Here is a 22,736-nt window from a genome sequence, read left to right as displayed (position 1 = left end):
TCTGAACCATGTGAAATCAAGAGGTTGCAAATCCTCTTCTCAAACAGCAGTAATATCTTTCCTTCTACCAAATTACTTGGTTACAAGTTGTGTTTCCATCTTCAGCCTTGAAAAGTGAAATGGAGAATTACCATCACAGTGAGACCTGGGTTGTCCTGGGTAGTTTTTATGGTAAATCATGACTTGCACTGCTGCTGTGCTGTGAATGAAAAACCATGAAATATATATGTGTTGTTTTGAAGTTGTGAATGACTTGAAGCCAACTTCCCATATCCTCATTGAGTATGGGATGTTTTTGTTTATTTACATCAGTAGCTGATTTTTGTAAGATGATGTTTTAAGACATCTTGAGGCCTTTTGAGCAGAGTGTGCTCTTGGTTGCTTTATCAGAATCACCCCACAGCATAAATCAGAATCAAGTTCAAAATCAAAGTTTGTATCTGTAAAACCTTTACTCACTAGCAAAGGGACAGGTAAACCACTGTGGCAGGTAAGACTCTCTTTTATCACCAAATGTATTTTCTAGTCAGAAATTGTTGGAATGGAAATCATTCCCAGAAAGCTCTTAGTTAATGCTAGAAGATCAGGAAAAAAAAATTAACTCAGTTTATGGCAGTTAGTCCAATGACCGGAATGCTTTGTTCCTAAATAATGTTGCACATTAAGGAGTAGTATGATGCAGTGAATTTAGAAAAGTGACATTTGTTTATATCTCCTACAACAAAGCAACTGGAATAATTTAGATTTTAGTGATATTAACTTGGATGTATAATGGTAAACTGATGGTTCTGGACTTCTTTTAATTCCTGGAGCTTGGTTATGTTTTGCAAAACCAAAACTGAAGTATTTAATACTAGCTGTGTATGATTTGAAATGGGCATGATTGTAAGCCAGTGTAGTGCTGCTATGTTACTCTTTCAAAATAGGATTAAATACCTGACAGTTGGTAGGTATGGGACTAATTTTTACACATAATATTTAATATTCAGGAGTTGATGTAGGATTATGTAATCTCTTCCCTTGCCTGCAAGGAAACACGATTATGTGTGTTCTCTCAGTTCCTGTACAAGAAACCAGTTTCACTGCATGTTTTTCCCAGTTGTGAATAGAAATTGTTTCTAGAGCTTCCTACTGTTCTGTTGTATCTCAACGTCAGTAGGAGATTCTCTTACACATGCTACCAGTGTTTACTGTTTTTCCAGATTTGGATGTGAGGTTGTGGGGAGAATTTTAAGAAAATATTTTCCTGATGGCAGCCTATTCCTTTCATTTCTGTGCACGTAGGTTTGCTGAGCTTTGGAGACAGCTGACTTTTGTTTTTATATTTGTTTTAAATTTACTAATGACCACAGTTGATTGATGTTTCAATTTTATTTTTTTTTTTGTCTCCTTTTAGGGTTTTGTTTTTGCACTGAATGTAGCCAGGACGGATCCTTGTGGGCTTTGGCAGCCCTTGGAAACTGTCAAAGGTAAAAATCAACCAAAGCTCAGTATTGTGATCTTGAAAGTTGGAGGTGAGAAGAGCAATAGCCTATGCTAGTTCTTAAGATACTGTAGGATGTAGATCTGTATTCATGTGCTTTCTAGTGCGTTATTTCCTCTGGGTTTGTGTGTGAAGTTTGTTACTGCCTGATGTGATTTGTTTTTGTAAACTGAAGTTGATATGTGTGATGTATCACTTTCTTTAAAAATTAGTTAATTTATGTTGAGATTTTTTTAACTCACTGGAATTGGTAAGTGATTATTTCCTATAAGCAATAAAGTTATATTCAAAGGTTTTCTATCTTCTGAATGCTCTTGCTTGCAGAACAACTTGCATTTAAAGTGACAAAAAGTACTCTCTTCTTCTTCTGTACATTAAATTTTATGTTGCTTTTGTACATTCTTAACAGACTCAATGTAATACACTGCTTTAGCAATTAAATCCAATATGGTTAGATCATGTGTTAAAAATGAACATTTTGTCTGTACCTAGAGGCTGGTGTGTCGATGCAATTGTGTCAGACAAGCACAGTCTCATTTTAAGACACTGTTCAGTCAAGTAGTGCCTTGTTCTAGCTGCTCTTGTTTCAAGTGTGCCATGTACACGAGATCACTGCCTTGGAAGAGCACTGGTGTGCCTGCTTTGCTTTGTGACAGAGTTTGGGACCTGTCTTCAATTTCTGCTAAATGTCTCTAGTGGTGACATTTGGTGCAGCCTTACTGTCCTTCAGGGGGTTTCTAGTGGGCCATATCCAATTTAGACTTGGGAATTCACAGGAATCACGATTGGCTGTACATTAATAAGTGCTTCTCTCACAGCTGCACTCTTTAGAAACTTGAAGTACGTTTTTTCTTCATTATCTGATGAAGAATGGATTTTTCTCTTTAATCCATATTTGATTCCTGCTGCCAATCTATTAAAAAAAAGTGTTGCTGCACGAAAGACCCTTGAATTACACAAGGTACTTAGTCCCAGTGATGCCTGTTTGATGAAACCAAATTTGAAATGATTGGAATTCCAGCTCTCTCTTGCTATTGAGAACTTTGTCTTTTTCTATGCTGGACCTTTCTACATGGAGAGAAAATTAGGCCTAGAGGAAGTACCTTATTCACTGGTATTGGTTTTCAAGGATTTATAAGTATATGGAAATTTTGTTCAGGTTTTGCTTGCCAGAGTGTGTTAGGATGCAGTAGTGCAGCAGTGGTATCCATAAGGACACTGCTCTGTTCTGCTTACACTGAGTGGCTGATAACTGCATCTCTCATGCTGATCCCAGTGAACAAAATGAGTACATCTTTGCTGAAGAAAGTCATGGAGCAAAAATAGGACTAAAATCTAATTGGATTATCCCAAAACCATACTGTTTAATGGCAGGACAGTATTGCAGTAGACATTAAAGTTGGTAAGAAATCCTGCTGGTTCATATTAATGAATGTTTTAACCTTTGAGAATAGATTCTCATCACTGTATTACATTTAAAGAGTTAAATAAAAGTTGTTCCTAAGTTTGGTTGTGCATTTGCTACATCGTATGTAGGCATACCAGTGCATTGCTATTTGTCAGGCCTTCCTTGGTGTTACCTTACTCCAGTTGAAGTTAGTTAATTTTTCTGAAGGATATCAAGTGAATAAAAAATTGAGGGATTTCAGTCCCATTTCAAGTAGTTTGGGTGGATATATGCAAGGGTAGAAAAGGATTATCTTACTTTTGACCTTTTCCAGGAGTGACTTTCTTGATAGGTGTTGGATCTGAAAATCTAAATGGGCTGTCTCTAAACTTTCTTTTTATCACCTGGCAACTTGACATATCACATTAAGTATTGAATATAAGTAAACAAATGCCTTTAGGCTTTTGGCATTTTCCTGATCCTACAGGATGCTAGTACAAATTCTTTCTTCCCATCCTTCCTCCATGTATAAAATAAATGACCCTGTGTGTCACCTTCAGGACTCTGCTCAGAAGCTGGTGAGCTGCAGGGGGGATATCTGTAACATGGAATAATTATGTTATTTCTTCATGTGCTGGCAAAAAGCTGTCTCTGTGGGCTAAGAAGTCACCCTCAGGTGTAAATGACTGCTGCAAAAGTCTGCCACAGAGGTAGTGTCCCATGGATTCAGAAATCTTGAAATGCCTCCTTTTAACAATAAATAAACTTGCAATACAGCATTCTTGTGCCAGTGGCTAAAGGAATCAATGATTCATGTATGCAAAAGAACATAAAAATTATTGAATTGGGCTCATAGTTTGTTGGAGGATGTTTGGTCTCCTGAAAGAACCCAGAAGCAAATGCAATGAAGCATTAAAAAAACCCAAACTAAACAACAAAAGGACAGTGTTCAGCAAAACTTCCTCTTGCAACACCTTTCATAGTCTGTAGCTTAGGCTCTTCCTGCACCAGCTAAAAATTTTTGTTGGTGGATTTTCTTTTTACCTTGTGAAGTTTTCTGGTAAATTACTGAGCCTTTTAGAACTTCTAGCTTTTTACCATCCCATGTGAGTGAGTTTACTCTAAGTAAGTATTGTATGACATAATATTGTATGGTTTTTTTAAATGTTAAAGCAAATAAAACATTAATTATGGGATAAATTAAGAGAGAAAATAGAAATTATAAAAAAGAAAATACAGTGGAGAAGGAAAAGAGTTTATTCATTTGATTTCCTACTCTAATCTCTTGAGTTCTGGATAGTTCCAGTGTATTTAATCTGTTGTCTGTGGAAGAGCTTGCTTTTCTTTGTTCGTGTAGCCTTTCCATTTTTTAAAATTTCCTAGTTCTACTGACCTTTTCTTTCTTCCTTTGAGATGCACTGGTTGGTAGTTTTTTTGTCTTCTTCCAGGAGTAGTATATAAAAACTGGAGTCAAATACTGCCAATTCCTCTGGTAGTGAGGGATCTCAGAAGATAAAACATGTCAGTTTTTCAAAGGCTTATGTTTGAGCTCTTCCAGCACTCTGAATGAAAAGTGACTTCCCCTTGAAGTGCTCTTGTCTGACCTTTCTGGTCTTGTTTTCTATGTAAGGGGTTTTTTAATGCTTCTGTAGCTCAAGTTCATTCTTGCTTGTTTCTCTGACTTCGAGGCCAGGTAACAGCCACAGGAATTGTTCTGGCCAAAGCTGTTTTGGGTGTTAGGCAGCAGACTGTCTGTCTAACAAAAATCTGAGGAGCTTCCCAATTACTTGACTCTGATACTGCAAAATTATGCTCCAAAACTCCCAGCGCTGAAAGTTCTGGAGTGGGTTTCAGAAACTGAGCATGGCAAAGAAGTACCATGGACAGGGACTGCCCAGCCTGGCCTCCTCTGCTCTTGGTGCAGAACAAAAGGCTAGAAACATTTGTTCTAGGCAGGAGGATCTTGGCATAGATGTCAAATGCTTAGCATTTGATACCTCTGATTTTTGATAATGTGCTGAAGGCAGAATGTTTAAGTGAGGATTTGGGTAAGAGTTTGATTTTCTCCTCATTCCTTCTTTTCCAGGAAAGGAAATTACTATGCTCTAAGTCTTTACAACTCTTGTGCCTTGCACTAGAGTGTATGATATTACTGAATGTAACAGCTTGTTGATTATAAGATTTATTAAATTGTATGTAACATTTTGTAGCTCCAGGCCCTTAATGTTTATAGAACTTGTTCTTCACTCCTTGAGTCAACCATGGCAGATGTTGTTTTACCTATGTGCAACATAACAGAGGAGGTTGGAGTGCAGACAGCCTTACACTCTGAACAGACATTAACAACGAAGTGAAGGAGGTGCATCATTTAGAAGCTTTCTAAATGATGGCTTGGAATTGCTGCTGTGAAGGTGACAGCAGTTCTGTAGCTGAGGTGCAGAAGTAGAGAGACTTGAAATGGATGTTAAATGCTGGTGCAGTTGAAGAGTTACATAATCTTGTGAGGGACAACTCTTAAAAGCTAACAACTCTTGGTTTTAAGAGAATTCTTAACTCAGTGTATTCAGTGTGAGCTCTTACTTTCCATATACCTGGAATGTTAGAGATCTGGTCATGGCTTATGTCTTGCATTTTAAGTGTTAGAGATTCCTGCTGAATTTATGCTGGTGCATTTGATCTCTTAAATTGATTAATTTGATCCATTATCCCAGAAAGATGCCTCATCCTCTGGAGTAGAAGCTGTTCTAATCTTAAACACCAAAGTCTCTCTAGTTGTATTGCATCCTTCCATAAGTTACTTTACAATTTGAAAAATGGAGTTTGGGGTGCAGATTTTGTTCACTTGGAGCCGCACTGACACTGTCAAACAAATTTGAAAATAGGTTACCTAGTAGTGTTGAATGTTTGAAACACTGGGATCTGTTGACCTGGGTTAATTGTAAATGCCAACCTGAAGGTGAATGACTTTATCTGTTCCCTGAACCATTTAGATTTAGTCAAGGAAAAAATCCTGAAAGTAAGACTTTAGAGGTGCTGTGAGATCACTGGAAGTCTTAACAATTTTTCAAACCAATAACCTTTAGATTGTCTTTAAGCTGTGTCTTTAAAGCTTGTATTTGCACAAAAGCTATTTCCTAGTAAGAAAGAATTGCTCAGCTCTGGTCTGTGTGATCATTCCTTGCTGACTGTGGCTTTAATGAGTAAAATCAGTGACTACATTAAGTACTCAGCAATGACACTTTAAAGTTAAAAAGAAAGGAGGATATTAATATTAAGTGGGTTTTTTCTTTTAATTAAGTAGTTTTGTCTTATTCTGAATAGCAGTTCTCATTTGTGTAAAATGTAATTTCAGCAAATTTATGCAGAATGGCAGCATTAAAGGTCATAGCCTAGAATTTAGTAGTTTATGTATGCTGCAATCTCACAAAACTTTGTTAAAGGCAGAAAAAGAATTGTTTTTAAAATATATCTTTTTTGTTTATCTTTTAGGCAGTATTTTGCATTTCTGCAGAGCTTTGCACAGATCCTGTTCCCATGCAAACTGATGAGGGAGAAATACTGGAGGAAGGCAGTCCCAAGGTCAGTGAGGTAAATGCCACTGTGTTTTGGAAGAAGAAAAGCTTGTTTGGCTGAAAGGGGTGGGGTGGCGTACATGGAGTGAACCTTGACTGGTGCTGGTATTTTTAATAAGAAACTTCATGTAGATGTTTATTATTTATTGTCATGGAGATGCTTAAAAAATTAAACTTTGAAAAATCTTTAGAAAGACAGGTGTTTTGCTACCCACTAAGGATTGGAACATGTGTTTTCAAGCACTTCCAGGAAGGAAAAAGAAAACTTGTGAAAAGATACTAACCCTGATAGTATTTAATTTGTGATAACTGGAAGGACTTTCTTTCCTACCCACCTACTCTCTGAACTAACTTAAGGAATTAGACATGGGGGCCCTTAGGTGCAGGCGCTGGTGTCTGTGGATTACTGACTGACCTATATTGAAGGTGTGCTGCTGCTTGTTTCCTTGTTCTTGCCAGCATGTGCTGTGAGACTGGATTGTGTTGCTTTTGAAGGCACCTCTGGTTCTCAGCATACCTTGTTGGGACAGGAGAGTGTGAAGTGTTCTGTTGAACACAATGCTGTGTCCAGCTTTTTGCCTTCTTCCTGAAGATGCAGATGTTAAGGAGTGAATTACTTTGGTTTTCATAATAACATGGTCATTGGCATACTCTTCTGAAGGTTTATAAATACAGTTTATAGTCCTGACTGCTCAATGAGTTAGTGTCAACATTGCAACTGATCTGTTTTTAAAACGTGCTCCCTACATTTCACAAAAATCTGAATCATTGCTAGTTTGCTTGTAGCTTTGTGTAAGAGTGAGACTGAGAAATTAAAAACTAAAAGACTAAAGTTAAAATCTGTTTTCTAGGTAGACCTTTGGAGAGATGCTTTCACTGTTTTAGGGTATAAGAAAAAACTTTTTTTTAGCTGTAAGCACCAAGTTAGGAAGTAAGTTAGTTAAGTAATTACTAGAGAAAGGACTTGGCAATTGTGCTGCATGTACTTTAGGAGTTGTGTTCATTTTAAATAGCTTTGAAGGAAGGTTGGCTCTAGATTAGGGGCTGAAAAATGAGAACATATCAGTGGATGTACTTGCAGCAATCCAGGGTATTGAACACATCTTTTGACAAGGATGTGATTACAGGTTTCAGTGGGGAATAGACATGAGAGAGGAGACATCATGGTGCAATTAATTACTGATTATAGCACAGCTATTGGTGCCTTCTTTTCACCACACAGAGAGGATCTTTGCTGTGTGTGTGAACAGGCATTTATGTGTATACAAACAGGTGCCTGTGTGTATATTTATGGATACACAGCTTTCTTTTTTTTTTTTTTGCCTGTGTGGCAGGAAGTAGATGGAAGTGACTGTCTTTTCCTCCAATGAGGGGTGTGCTTTTCTTTGGCATACTTAATTCTGAATATAATGGTGAATATTGTATATCTGCTCCAAAAATTGAATGAGCTTAAATTTAAAATCAGATTCTTTATACTGACTTCATATACCTAAATGTGTATGAAGTATTGCTTTGAAACAATTGTCATTGTGGGAGATCAGGAACTGTGCATCTGGTATTTAGTGTTATTAATAAATGACTATATAGGATGAGTGAATATTAAGCAAAAAAGTCATGACTGCATCTAGTTCTTCTCTGCATTCTGTGATGTACAGGACTACTCACTGACGTCTGTTTTTCAGTGTTTCTTCAGTCTGTAAATGATTATTCTCTTTCCTTGTCTCAGGAGAGTTTTGTATCTATAACAGTTGAAAGTTTGCCCTAGAAAATTTTAGGCAAATTATATTTCACTATATTGTCTAGTATCATTGAAATTATTCCCTTAATTTACAAATGTTTAAATGATCTAGTAACCTTTTTTCATAAAGATACATTTTCCTATGAAATACCATTTTAGATATTCAGTAATGTAGTTCAGTTTTTTCCTTTTGTGAGGTTGTTTGCCCATCCCTCCTCACCCACTCCCAACATTTTCAGGCAGGAGACCTGAGGTATACTTAAATGAAGTATTCTGAAAGAAATGAGAGCAAAATAATCTTCTGTGGAGGTACCATGAATATCAGGATATAAAGATTTGGATACTGCAGGAATTTTTTTTTTTTGTCCTACCAGCCTGAAAATAACCTAAATTTTACATGAAGATTCTATCATAGAGGGGAAAACAAATGATATATCATGCTGTATGCTTGTAAACTGGTTTGGGTCTATAACTGTCTCAGATTTTCTGGCATCCTAGACATTTTGAGACATCCTGGTCAAGACTTGAAGATAAAAGGAGATTTCCTCTGGTTTTAAAGAAAAAATTATATTATGCCTTATGTAGAGCTGAGCAAGTCACTTTAAAGCCTAAATATTTATGGCCTTCAAACTAATTAACACTGTGTAAGGTATGATCAGAAAATTTAAGCCCTGCAATGAGACATCATGAATAATGATCTTCTTGCTTGATTCCTAACAACCTGGTGAGACAGTTGTAAAGTCAGCTCTTGAAATGAGGGGCAAACTCAGTGGCAACTCATTGGAAATTAAGTTTAAGGACAGTTATCAATGGACTCAGTTCCCACTTTAGTGTTTATTTCTACCACTGTTGTTCATGTATACATTTTTATTTAATTAGTAATTTAATTTTTTAATATTATGGTTGTTGAGTTGTGCTCATGTTCTCAATTTTGCATACACTTTCTTTAAAATGGCATCAACATGGTAAAGATGCTATTTTTTATATTGACAGCTGGCACCTGTCAATAGCATGCTCTTGATTCCAATAATTGCCTAATGTTAGTGCTATACAGAGAGGAAGCAACTTGTGCAGAAGTCAGTTATTTCAAATGAGCATATGGGTTTAAAAATTAATTTAGTTTCGGCAGATGTGGAAGTCTTAATTGATAATAATATCCAGTCTATTTTATCCCAATGACCTGCTAGTGAGTATCATACAGTGAAGTATCCTTTCACTTTTTAGAATAATTTGGGGTGGGCTGTCTGGTTTCTGGCTCTTCAGGGTCTCTTTTCTTCCTTTTAAAAAATAAGAAAAGAAAAGAATCATAGAATTGTTTAAGTTGGAAGAGACCTCCAAGATCATTGAGTCCAATCTTTGAGTACCACCATGAGGTGGCAAAGGCTCATCAGGGGGGTACAATCAAGGGAATTTTGCAGGACTGATCTCTTCAGAACTGGGAATCCAAGCAAGAGCCTCATGGTGTTCTCCCCAGTCATGGTTGCTGGAGCTGCCTAGTGGGAGGCAGGAAGCACTGGGTCATTCTGGTTCCAAACTTCTGATACCAAAGTGAAATCTTCTGCTACCTCTCCATTGCAACAAGAGGAAAAGAAAACCAGTGTTTCTCCTTGGAACTCTATACCCTTTAATATTATTTGGATCATGATTTTTATTTTTAATTATATTTTGTGGTAGCTAATTAGCTACTTACAGTTGCTAGGCTTTTTCCATTAACAACCTTGGACCCTGACAATATCAACAAGTGCTGAACTTCTTGTTTGTGACTGATTTCAACTGGTTGATCCATCAGTTAAGGATTACTGCACAGGCAATACTTAAACTTGGTTTCTTAGTTGTTCCTTTGCTGTAAAATATTGCAGGAGGAAGCTAAAATTTTATGCCTGATTTGAAGTACTTTTAGATTTCTTTCAATGTTGGCAGGAGTTTTGAGCTTATGCAGAGAACTTCTTTATCAAAAAATGCAATTAAAATGCTCATGTTAAATGGAGATTTTCTCGCTCTCCTCATAGCTGTTCCTTCAAGCCTATGAATTCAGAAGGGAGTGAGGGACTTTGACTAAAGTAATTTATAGAAAGGTATTGATGAATCATGGTTTTGCTTCAGTGTTGTAGAAGGGAAAAGAGGAAAAATATATAGGTCCCCCATTTTAATGTTTTGTATGCTAAAAATCTAGGTATACAAAATTTTGATTAAAAATGTGCCTGCACGGGATGTTTAATAACACTTAATTCCTAATAAGAACAGGAAAAGGGGAAAGATTCTGTATTGTACGGTGTTATGTAAATGTAATTTTATTCAAAGTTTTCATCAGTATTTATAGAAATAATTATTGAACTGAATTGATAGGCCAGGAATTAGACTACTTTTTCATACTTTGGCTCTTTCAAAACCAGTGGCACAGACACTGAGGCTTGTCCTGTTTTTCAGTCTCGCTGTCCGATGCCACTTACAAGATGTCTTGAGGCCACCTGTTAATCCTTATTTTATTTCAAGTTGCTACACTGTTCATATCTGTCAGTGTGACTCTTCCCCTTACATTATTGAAAACTGCCTGCTCTCAACCTGGTTAATTCTTGCTTTTCTTGCCTCTTGGTGTCTAATTGTGAGCTAGCACTTGCCTTCTCTTTAAATCACTCTTCAGAACTCCGTTGGCACTGGCTGTGTTTTGTTGTGGTGTTTGGTTTTTTGGTTTTTTTTATTTTTCTATCCTGAAGCATTCACACAGAGATGATAAGAAGTTTAAAAAGTATGTGACTCAAGTATCTAAACACCTGCCTTCACTTCATACATGTTGAGAATAAAGGAACACAAGCCTATGTTAAGTTAGGTGTTTTTAAATTTATAAACAGAATCTTAAAATTCACAAGGCAGTGTTGTTTGGAGTTCTCTTTCCTAAAAGCAGGAATGTTCCACTAAATGCATTTATGGGTAAGGTATGCTGAGTTCCTGATGTGGATGTTGCATAATGATGACAATAATACAAAAGTTAGGCTGATGCTTTCATTTTGTGGGATTTAGAATTAATATAATGAAAAAACCCCTTAGTTAAGTAATTAAACTTAAAGCATCCAAAACCTTGATGCCTGTGTCTCTGGGGCTTACAATCCTACTCAATGATACAGAACTGGGTTTCAATTCAGATAACACTAAATGATTTAAAACATTCAGGCCCATACAGTAATGAAATAAACATTACAATTACACTTTGTGAGTGTAATTATAAAAAATATGTTTTCCAGTCTAGTACTGGCCTGGTACAGGGTGCTTTCAGATGATGGTTCCCTGCAGAATGAATCCCTGTGCTCTTGGAAAATTTTGGCTTGTTATGAGAGGTGAGCTTTCAACCTCAGTGTACTTTCTTGTGAGTACCTGACAGTTCTGAGTAGTTTATAGTTTACTCATGTGGCTGTTGCTTCTCCATTGGATTCATGACAGTAGGCTTTGGGGTTTTTTATTTAGTTATTTCATTTTTCATATCTGCTGGTGAGTTACCTGTGGAGCTTCCAGCATTTTTCTGCCCAGATACACAGGGTATATTTCCATTATTTTTCTGGAACAAGAGTTGTAGGAGCAGCTAGTCTTTGTAAAGCTGGCTTACAACTATACTAATTTCCTGGAGTCTTTGCGTAAAGTATCTTGTATAGTCTTTGAAAAGCAGAGAGGTATTCTATATAACAAGATAATTTATGCTTCTCCCAAAATGTAGCAGCTTAAGAACCAGGAGGACAAAGAATTTTTCACAACAGAAACTGATGTCATCTCCATGCTCTGCTAGCTTCATTTAGTTAACCTGAAAAAGCTACAGCTCTTGAGGAGAATATCTCAAACCCAAAATATTTGCATATCATGTATTGAAATAAGAGTCCATTAACCTCTCAGTAAAGAATTAATTTACTTAAAATTCCTTTTAGTTACATGTTATAAAAGCTTGTAGAAGTGTTATGGCATAGTCCTCTTGTTTTAAGTATAAATTAGCATAGTCCATTAAGGGAAGCGGAAATCTTGGGTTAGTTTCTCTCTGGAACTTCAACAGTGTGGCCAGAAAAAGAACCTAAAATACTTTCCTACAAAACACTGCATGCTTGGACCTCTCTACATGGGGAAGAAAGCCGAAGCAAACCTGCTTGTGAGTTTATAACTTCAAATTTCAAAATTTCAAGGCATTGTAACAAAGAGCTATAATTATGGTATGGGGTCTAACCCTACCTGGCAACTAAGCACCACACTGCTGCTCATCCACTCCTGTCCCTGCAGTGAGATGGAGGGGTAGAATTGCAAGGGTAAAAGTCAGAAAATATGTGGATTGAGATAACAGTGGTGTAATAATTTGGGGAGGAAAAAACCCAAACCAGTAACTAAGAGGAGAGGAAAATAAAGCCTGTGAAAGAACAAATGATGCAAAAGGAAAAGAATTGCTTGCTGCCAAACAGTGGATGCTCAGCCAGTCTCTGAGCAATGTTAGCCCCAGCCAACATCCACACATGCCCTCACTCACTCAGTTCTCATGCTGAGCATGGTGCTATGTAGTGTGGAGTATCCCTTGGGACAGTTGTGGTAAGTTGTCCTGGCTGTGTCCCCTCTGGCTTCTTGTGCACCCCTGGCCTGCTCACTGGTGGGGTACTGTGAGAAACAAAAGAGACCTTGATGCTGTGTGAGCCCTGCTCCACAGTAACAGAAAACATCCCTGTGTTATCAGCACTGCTTCCAGCATGAATCCAAAACACAGTCCTCTACCAGCTACTATCTAGAAATGTAGCTCAATCCCAGCCAAAACCAGTGTACAGTATGTTATCAGGGTTCACTATAAAAAAAAGCAGTTATAAATAAGGTAAAATTGTTGAGGACTGCAAAAAAGAACATGGAATAAGACAGTACTACTTGAACTCTTGTGAAGGAATGCTGTTGATAGCCTAGGTGCTTGGACATTTTAAAAGAAATTCAGGATCAAGTTCAGGATTCTTCCAGTTGGGTGTAATGTTTTCTACAGAGGCAAGATGGATTGCTCATTTGAAACCTACTTATCCATAGTGAAGACTGCTAAAATATAGATGCTGAACTGAAAGATGACTCTCTGTTTTCTAATCTCAAAATACCCTGAAGTGCTTTTGAATCACAAAAGAGAAGGTTAACACAATGATGTATTTTCTTTCTCTTGGAAAATGCCATCATGTGCCAAGATGACTTGGAGATCTGTAAGAACTGTCACCATGTGTTCTTTGATCCAGTCTTTTCATACGTACAGTTCATGTGGAGGAAGTGTACTGGCATGGCATGTCACTGCAGCGAGCAGGTGTGTGTCTCATTTCTGAAGGAAAAAACCCTTCAGTCTTAAGAAAACATTCCGTTTTAAAAACTCATCTTTTCCATTCTTTTAAAGGTTCTTTCTTTTTCATAAATATTTTCTCATTAGTTTTTTCTCAACCAATAGCATCTCTTCTTCAGTTGATTACAGCAGCTTATAATACTTTGCAAAGCAGACAAAAAAGCAGATATTTGCTTAAAGATTGAAAACATGGTTCTGCATTTGAGAGCTTATGTGGTACAGTCCCACTGTCCCGCTATGATGTGAATGACAGTCATGGACATTGATTTGTGGCTTTGCTTACAAAGCATCTCTTCTCATGCAGGTGTGCCATTGGCACACAATTGGAGGGCTTTCTGGCTTTTCAGAATATTGCCTTTTGATCTCTTTCCATTTGCTATTGGCTTTAGAGAATTGTTGGCAGTGGTTGTAGTCCATGTGAATTGTGACAGAGTTCTTTATAATTGGTAACTTTATATGAAGTCTTACAGATGTGGAAGAATTGATGAGTGTTTTCAATTTTTCTGTCTTATGGCAGACTTGAGGGGGGAGAGGTATTTGGGGAGAAATTTGAGCCAGAGACATTAAAGCTTACTCTACCCTACTTTAAAAACCTTAAATTTACTTTAGAAATAATTTGTAGAATGTTAGTTTGGCTGGATCATTGAAAGGTGTAAAATTCATTGGTCTTGACTTTGTGCATTTGCAAGACTGTACATTTGCATGACCCTAAAGGGACTATTTCCTTTTCATTTTGTGAACTAGATGGGTATGAATTTTTTTCACTTCCTCAAAATTTTTTTTCATTCATTAGGTGTGGAAGAAGTGCATGTGAGTTTGATGGGAAGAGTGTAGGTTGTTATTCTTGTGATGGTAGTAGTAAAAAATAGTAGTGATGGTTTTCAGCATTTGAGTACATAAGAGGATGATCAGACAACTAAGGACACTGGAATTCTGCAAAAACATATTGTGTGATATCAGTTCCCCTGAAGGGTAAAAGCAACATTGAAAACACGTCAGCATTTCCTGCACTTGTTTGAAGTCACTGAAGCATTTGAGCAGTAGGCAAGAGGGTGTATCATGAGGGGAGAGTGTAGACACAGTAGTGTGGAATAAAGTTAAGAAATATTTAGAGGTACTTTGAAATCATATTGGTTGGTTTCAACAGATAGAATTAACACATGTAATTCCCAGAGAAATAACATATTCCCATGGCATCTAAAGGTTTGTTGGGGATTTTTCGAGGGGAAGTTGTTGAAAAGCCCAGGCTCTGCTTCCAGAGATGAGTGGCTATATTAATGGCTTGGTGGTCTGTCAGATAGCTAATCTTTTTAATAATCTTGATAAATTTAGAAAAATTGTAAAAGCAAGCAGCAGTGTCAGTGGCTCCCCTGTGACTAAAATGAGTTTGGATTTGCATTCTGGTAACTGGAGAAACTGGAAAGCAGCTGTGGGTGTGGATAGCCTGTATTCCTTCTCCTTTTTGACAGTGATCAAAAGTGGATGCCTAATACAGACCTAAGGCAGGGTTAATATATACATATAACAGATTTGTTCTCAGCCTCCAGCTGTTGAGGAACTTTTTGGGCACTGTTAGTTTCTATGTGTTTAGAATCCACGCAACAGATTTCTGTGAACACAGAAAAGAAAGTTCTTCTTTCTATTGCTTCCCTGTCTGGTCTTAAGGCAGAATAACTTCATCACCAATTTGTGTGTGCCTGGCTTATGTCACTTTCAGTCATTCCTAACAAACAGCTGCAAACAGTATTTGTATCAGTGAAGGTGATTAAATGTGCAGTGCGAAAGTGTAATTTAATTTTCTGTGATTCTGATTATCACCTGCTTTCTTAAGCCTTTGAAAATTCTTTTGGCAGTTCATGCCTGTTGTCCTTTTGTGGCAATGCATCATTTAGATTTCCTACTCCAAGTGGGAGAAAGTTAATTTTTTCTCTCTTCTGTGTCAGGGTGGTTAACAATGTGTGTATTAGAATATCAGCCACTTACAGATGTCAGCTTAAACTACTATAACTTGTTCATCTGTGTCTGCACCATAAATAGGAAATTGACAGTAAAATGAGTTGGCTAAATGGAGTCACTGGGTTGCGCTGGGTGAGAGTGGCTTCTGAAAGTTCTGACGGGGGTGAACTGTTCAAGGGCTTTTGGGTCAGATGTGTCCCCTAAATGGAAAGTGTAAAAATTTTGTTATGAAAGCGTAAAAGGTAGCTGAAGTTAGCAAGAATTCATGGTTTGTGAAATGCTTTTGCTCTTTAGCTGAAGAATAATATAAAAGGTTAATTAAATAAAATCGGAGAATTATTTTGTCTTACTAAAGTCATATTTTCCTGGGCTCCATCCATGCTATGTATATATAGAATACACTACAAAATGGATGGAGTGTATGGATGGAACACACTAAAATATGGATCATCAAGAGTGGAGCAGGAAAAGAAAAGCACTTTTGCTTAAATTCAGAACGCTCTATTCATTTTTTGTGTCTGAGATGGTTGAATTATTATTCAAAGCTGCCTTGGCAGCTTCAGAGTTGGAGTTTTCAGATGGTATTTCTGGATATCCGGTCATACCATGACTTGAGTGACTTTAACATCTTCCGTGGTTGACATAAGGTAGAACTGTATCTTGCTGCAATCAGCTAGGTGGTTTAAATTGCTTTCAGAGCAAGATATATATTTATTATATATATATATATAAATGCACACACACATTGTATTTTAACATTGTATTTTAAATACTTAGCTATTGTATTTTAAATACTAAACAGCTTAGTGATACATTAAAAAATAATACATTTTTTATTAAGTAAACTTTTGTATTTGTACAATGTGAAATGTAGCTGGGATCCCAACCTGTTTAGCATTTCCAAAGTGTGACTCTTGTTTTCATGGTATTTATAAAACTGCTTAAGCTTAGCAGGGAATTTATGCTAAGCTGCTGGGTATTTCACAGAATATTAGTTAACAAACATCTTAAATATTACATAGAAAGTGAGCCATATGTTATTTCTGCAATTACTTTGTGACTATTTGGTGACAGTTGAAACTAAAAGCAAAACTTCTGGTCTTTAACCACTGCTGCAGCTTTTGTGCTTGTTTAGCTGCAGCATAAATTACATATTCTGAGCTCCATAGATTAATGATGAACTGAGTTCCCTCTGACAACCTGTCCTGCTGTTCTGTGTGGATGATGCATGTTTTAATGATTGTTTCTGTTAACATGTTGGCATTTCTTCTAGTTAATGTCATGTTTCAGTGAGCCAGGTGTTAAAGTACCATTAAGCTGCATATAACAAACACCGGTAGCAGATTATTAACTTTTGAATTACTGCGGTCTAAGCGTGTTAGCATTCAAAATGATTAGCAGGGAGTTCTGAATGTGAAGTGTGATTTAGCAGAGGGATTATGTTAGTAAGTTTTACTTCTGCTGTAACTAACAGAAAACCAGTCAGGACTGTATGGTGGTATTAACACTGAAATGCTCCATCTAGGTGCTGCTGAAAAGCTTCAAGGAAATACTGATTAGGCTAGGTTCACAAATTTTGGTGGTGATTTTTATATATCAAGACTATGCTTTGGCAAAATGGAGGGGAAAAAAAAGGTAGAAGTAGGCTCAAGTGAAAATTTAGTTACTCAATGGTGCACAATACAACAAAGTTCTGAAGGAGACCAAAAATTCAGCCACTATTTCACGCATATCTTGTCTTTAAGACTTTCCTCTGTGTGATTCAGAAAAATACTTGGTGCTTTCTCATTTTAGGAGCTGGGTTTGTTTTTTTTTAAGTTTAAATCACAAATTTAATGCTTTCATTTGTGTACTGAATTTAAAATTTAATCTAAGAAGTACATTTTGAGGCTAATTTTGCTAAACAATTTGCACTATTCTATGTGTATTTTGAAATGCTAGCTCAACACTAATTTATTCCTAAAAATTATTAAAGTGTTAGCAGCTAAATTGCATTTTTATTAAAAGAAGTTAAATTAAAAATTTAATTAATCTGTTCCTAGTGAGTAAAATTTTCCCCAATGCAGTTTGTCCAAAGTGCTTATAATGAAACCAGGCAGAGAGGTGACTCAGCTTTCCTTTCATTTCTAGTAGTGATTACATTTCTGTCAGACCTCAAATGGTCCCTGAGATTTCTTTTTTTATATCACAGCTTCCACCGCTGTTAGCAGTAGTGACTAGTGACTAATTGCTTGGATTTCGAGGACTGGGTTGTGCAACTCTCCTTAAAACAGCTATTAGTGAGACAAAATAAGTGCTGATAGCCTGTTTACAGTAGCACGGGTGCTGCTGATGATTGGGAGGGACGTTGGTGTTAAAGCAGAAGTTGTGACAAAACATCAGATTTGTCACTCTTAAGCTGGGCCTGGGGTAGACTGTGTGAAAATCACTTTCACTTAAAGCACGGGAAGGAGATGGCCACAACCTGCAGAAAGCAGCATTTGACCTTGGCTGGTGCCCACCAGAGTCTGGTCATGTGCCAGATAAATCTTTGGTGTTGTGTCTGCTTGGGATGCTAGTCAGTGAAAAGTTCGGAGTCTTCATCTCCTGGCTGGCTCAAGTCCTTTTGGGGTTTTGATTGTTTGTTTGGGGTTTTTTAATTGTTGGTTTGGTTAGTTGGTTGGTTGGGGGTTTTATGTTTGTTGGGGGTGGGGGTGCTTGTTTTGGTTTTTAAATAGGAAATAAACCAGCTTTGAAAAGGAACTATGGAATGAGTAGGAAAAGGTGGTGATAGCAGCTCTCTGAAGTTGCAATAGTACATTTCTTTGTACTGATGAAGACAAGAAGACTGTTTAAAATGAATAGCTTTTCATAGTAAGTAAAGGATTTCTCACAAATACCTATTTTTTTTTTCCCTGAGAAAATGCTTGGTTTCTCTTAAGCTCAGTTCATCTTTGGTGGACTAGGATAGCTAATGCAAGAGTTGAATCTTGTTAGGAAAATCTTAGGAATGGGGATTCAGGAAAGATGAGGCTTTTGCCCTTGAAACTTTCTGACCCTTCAGAGTGTTGCTGACTTTATCTAGGAGATAAGGTTTACTCATTAATCAAATCCATTAGGGTCTCATTGAAGATATTTTTAGAAAGAGTAGTATGAAACTGTAGTAACAGGTGTTGCACTTCTGGACAGGAAAATATAATAGTTTATTACATTGAAGCTCATGATAAATTTCATTTTCTAAAAGTTAGGTATTGAGTATCTAATACTGAATAGATTTTCTTAAATAAAATAGGTTGTCTTTCATTATTTAGAACACTCAATGTATTAATTTGTGTTGAAATTTGGATATTCACAAGTACCTGGATGTTTAGAGAAAAAGGCTTAGGAATAATAAAATACAGAGTTCAACAACTGGCAGATCCTTTAAAAAAAAAGTTTGCTATTGAATTCCTCCCCTGCTGTTTCAGGGTCTATTTCTGGTTCCTGCTTCCAGCTGCCAGAATCTTGAATCTTTCTCCATTGCTTGCCAGGAGAAACAGGTGTGGAGTGTGCTTCCTTTGATCCCTCCTCTTGGAATCAATGGCTCCCTCTGCAGTCCTCTTAAGAGAAGCTAAAGCGTTTCAGATCCTCTGCCATTCCACCTTTTCTCCTTTCCTTGGGAGCAATACAAGAGATCCAGGAGCTCTGTCTTAGCTCCACCTTCCATTCTTTTTCTACATATTGAGGACAACTGCGTTTCCTCAATATGGAAGTGAGTCAAGAGAGACTCAAGGCTTAGAGTGCAGCACCTTTTCCAAATATTGCAATGAGCCAGAGCTGGTGAGGCTGCTGGATGCTGTGGATGGCTGGAACTTAACAAGAGTTCTGGGCTCCAGTTTTCTTTAAAAAAAGACTCAAAGTGTGCTGAAGAGGATGGGGTGGTGACAGAATAAAGGGAAACTGAGAGACTTGTGGGGAAGAAATGTGCATAGGAATTGTATAAGAACTGTGGGTGGAGGAGAAAAAGAAGAGTATTCTCAGCTAACTGAGAATACTCTAACTGTGGCTCTTATGTGCTGTTCCTCTCTTCAGTTCATCCTCAGATAGCCACTTAGTCAAAAACTTGAAGTACCACATTCTCGTTCTCGTTCTTTCTGCTGTATGATGTCATTACTGTCAGCGGGAAAATAAGGCCTAAGCATTTTAATTTTGAAGTATTTTTTTAATCTTTAATTAATAGATAGCTGGGCCTAAGAACAAACTTTATGAATATGTAAGCAATGCTTTTTGAATTTTATTGGAATTTTACTTGCTCATAAATTGTTTTCAGAAGGCTCTTTGTCAGATATATATCTTTGAATTAAGATTAACTACCCAATAAAGTGACTTTTAAATGTTGCAGGAAGAATGTAAATGGGTATGACTTTATGAGCTTATTCTAGATATTTTAGGCCATTAAATAAGCTGTGTATCACTTTCTAGCAAAAATTTTAAAACTTGCAGAATTCCAAGTGCAAAACAGAGATCACTGATCATCAAATTGTTTAACATATGCAGGCAAACAAAAGAAAGTTAGAATCAAGGTTCTGCAAATAGAGGAAGGCAGAAATTGCTGCACTGGATCAGGCCTGTTGAATGATCTTTATAAATAACTTCTCCTTTCACTTTGCAAAAGCAATGACATTGCTAGAAACAGAAAAGCTTATACTGCTATTGTTTCTAATCCTCTAATACACAGATAAATCTTTGCACATATAGGTACATAAACCATAAAACCTACAAAGACTTGTGAAATTCAATGTTGCAATTTGTTCAAGAACTAATTTTTTATCTGCTTAGTAATACATTTTCTCTGTGTATCCTCTTACAGGTGCTCTTTTGAGAGTGAGTAGGGTTTTATTTACATTGTAATAGCAAAGAGGTGATGTTTCTTACAATACTGTCATGCTGCTTTTTTTTTTTTGTGTATGCCTCAGTGCTGTTATCTTGCATTGAGGGAGATTTGCCAGCCAAATTTTGGATTTTATTTATATGAAGTCTCCCCATTGCCTGCACCGTTCTCTACTGTGAGCTCTCATGTTTTTGGAGTGTTATGGAAGGGGTTTGAGTCTTCATTGTCTCTACTCATAGACACTATTCTAAAAGAGGGCATACTATAGATCTGCTGCAGACTTTTCAGTGTTTCTTCCTTCAGCATAACTTATTTTTTCTTGGTGGTGGTTCTATTCTGTTGGCATTTTTTTGATTATGCAACTTTTTAAGATATTTTTCTTAGACTTTTCCAGATTGAAGTACAAGTTCTTGCTGGGTTGGGAATTCAGTAAGGTTTTTCTCATGGGTGTTATCTCTCAATATTAAACTGAATCTGTTCTTGGGTTCATAGGATTGCTGGGAAATTCAGGTTCGAAGAGACATTCCAAGGTCTTCAGTCTGACTCCTGCTCAAAGCAGGGTCACCTGTGAGGTCAGACCCTGTTGTGAGGGATTTTACCTAGTCAGTCCATGAAAAACTCGAAGCAAGGAGACTGCAAAACTACTCTAGGCTATCTGTTCCAGTCCTTGACTGTCCTCATGGTGAAAATAAGTTACCGTGTGTCCATTCTGGACTTCCCTAGTTTGAGCATGGTCTCACTGCTTCTTGTCCTGTCACAGGTACCCCTGTGGTGAGCCTGACTGCTTGCTGACCTCCTTGTAGGTACAGACACTTGAAGGTCTGCACAAAGCCATCTCTTCTCTGGGCTGAATCAGCCCAGCTCCCTCTGCCTTTACTCACAGGACAAGTGCTCTGGCTCCTTGAGCATCTTGGTGGCTCCTGTGTCCACGTTCTGGATGTACTTCTTGTATTGTGGGGGCCCAAAAGGAAGGGCATTAGACCATGTCTGGAATAATAAGCTCTGAGTAGAGGTGGCAATCAGTTCCCTCATCTACTGGCAAAGTTCTTCTTAATAAAGCCTGGGATGCTGGTGACCTTTCCTGACAAGGCTCACTGCTGGCACACGATCAGCTTGCTTTGTGCCAAGACCTTTTCCATGGAACTGCTCCCCAGCCGCTCATCGGCCTGGATTGTTGCCAGGGCCTCTCAGGTGCAAGTGTTTTGTGTTTGTCCTGTCTGAATTCATACAAATCCTGAAGGGACCACTCCTCCAGGCTGTCTAGGTCCATCTGAATGGCAGCCCTGTCTTTAGACTTGTTGATTGATCCTCTTCACCCCTGTTAAACTTTATTTTAAAATTCTGGCTAGATTATGCCTTACTGGCCCTGCAAGGCATTGGCAAAAATATTTAATGGACTTATCCTAGACTTCTGCAGCACTTCACTTGATACCATCCTCAGGCAGCATACAGCACTTTGTCCTCTGAGCCTCACCAGCCAAATGTTTCCTACAAGTCTAGCTGTTTATCCATTCTCAAAGAGATATTTTCTACTTGACTAATAGTCAATTCCTTGACCTTCCTATGACTTTTTTTAGTGTGTTGATGAATTTTATCATTGGCTTTATTTATCAATGAAACACTACCAATTAATCTTTATTTTGTATATTGTATAGTTTCTGTCTTCCTGAGTACTTCCTCATTCAGTTATTAATTTTTTTGTGAACTTCTTGTGAGTGTCTCTGCCATTGTACCATATCTTCTACAGTTTTTAATGATGCATATTTTAGTAATTTCAGGTACTTCTGTCTACTATCTGAAGTACAGCAAACTGATTTAACATTTCTTAAAGTAGATAGGGTTCTCTAGTTGTTTTAAAAGAGATTGTGCCTGGACCAACAACCTTGTTCTTAGCTCAGGTCCTTTATTATTTGTCATTATTTTTGTGTATGTGTGTGTGTGGTTTTTTTATGATACCTCCTTTTCTACAGCTTCATTATATTGAATTTATGTTTTATATGGGAATCTTGTTAGTTTAGCACTAAATATGCTGTTTGTAGTGCCTCTTTACTCCCAAAGGCTGCATTTCATCTTCCCAGTACTGGCCACAAACTGTTCCCTTGCTTACCATTCCTGTGAATTGTACATGTCTCATACCAGCAACAGGCTAAAACACCTCCTGTGTAAGAGTAATTCTTAAACATTTACTCTCACTTACAGAACCATGCTGTTTTGCAATGTGGCCACAAATCTGTAACTAGTTTACCCATTGACCCACTTGGTGTTTCAGCATTTTGAACAACAGAATTAAGTGGAATGGATGTCTTTAGCTAGACAGGTGTGAGTCCAGCTGTTAGAGCTCTTGTGAATCAGGTATGGACTGAAGTACAAGTAGATTTGTGCATCTAATATGGTGGGAATACATGGATAAAAGTCCAAGTTATTAAAT

At 37.4% G+C, this 22,736-nt stretch overlaps 1 protein-coding gene across 1 annotated transcript in view; it reads left to right on the top strand.

The window, feature by feature from the left end:
• Window positions 1–22,736, top strand: part of TNRC6B (trinucleotide repeat containing adaptor 6B) — a 119,483-nt gene that overhangs the window by 10,923 nt on the left and 85,824 nt on the right. Inside the window, exons 2-3 of the mRNA XM_036401673.2 lie at window positions 1,397–1,469; window positions 6,360–6,458. Of these exons, the coding sequence (XP_036257566.1) occupies window positions 6,405–6,458 (54 nt within the window). The 5' untranslated portion in view covers window positions 1,397–1,469; window positions 6,360–6,404. The remainder of the gene's footprint in view (window positions 1–1,396; window positions 1,470–6,359; window positions 6,459–22,736) is intronic.

Source organism: Molothrus ater, chromosome 5 (genome assembly GCF_012460135.2).
Source record: "Molothrus ater isolate BHLD 08-10-18 breed brown headed cowbird chromosome 5, BPBGC_Mater_1.1, whole genome shotgun sequence".
NCBI lineage: Eukaryota > Metazoa > Chordata > Aves > Passeriformes > Icteridae > Molothrus > Molothrus ater.
This window is presented reverse-complemented; position numbering and strand designations above follow the sequence as displayed.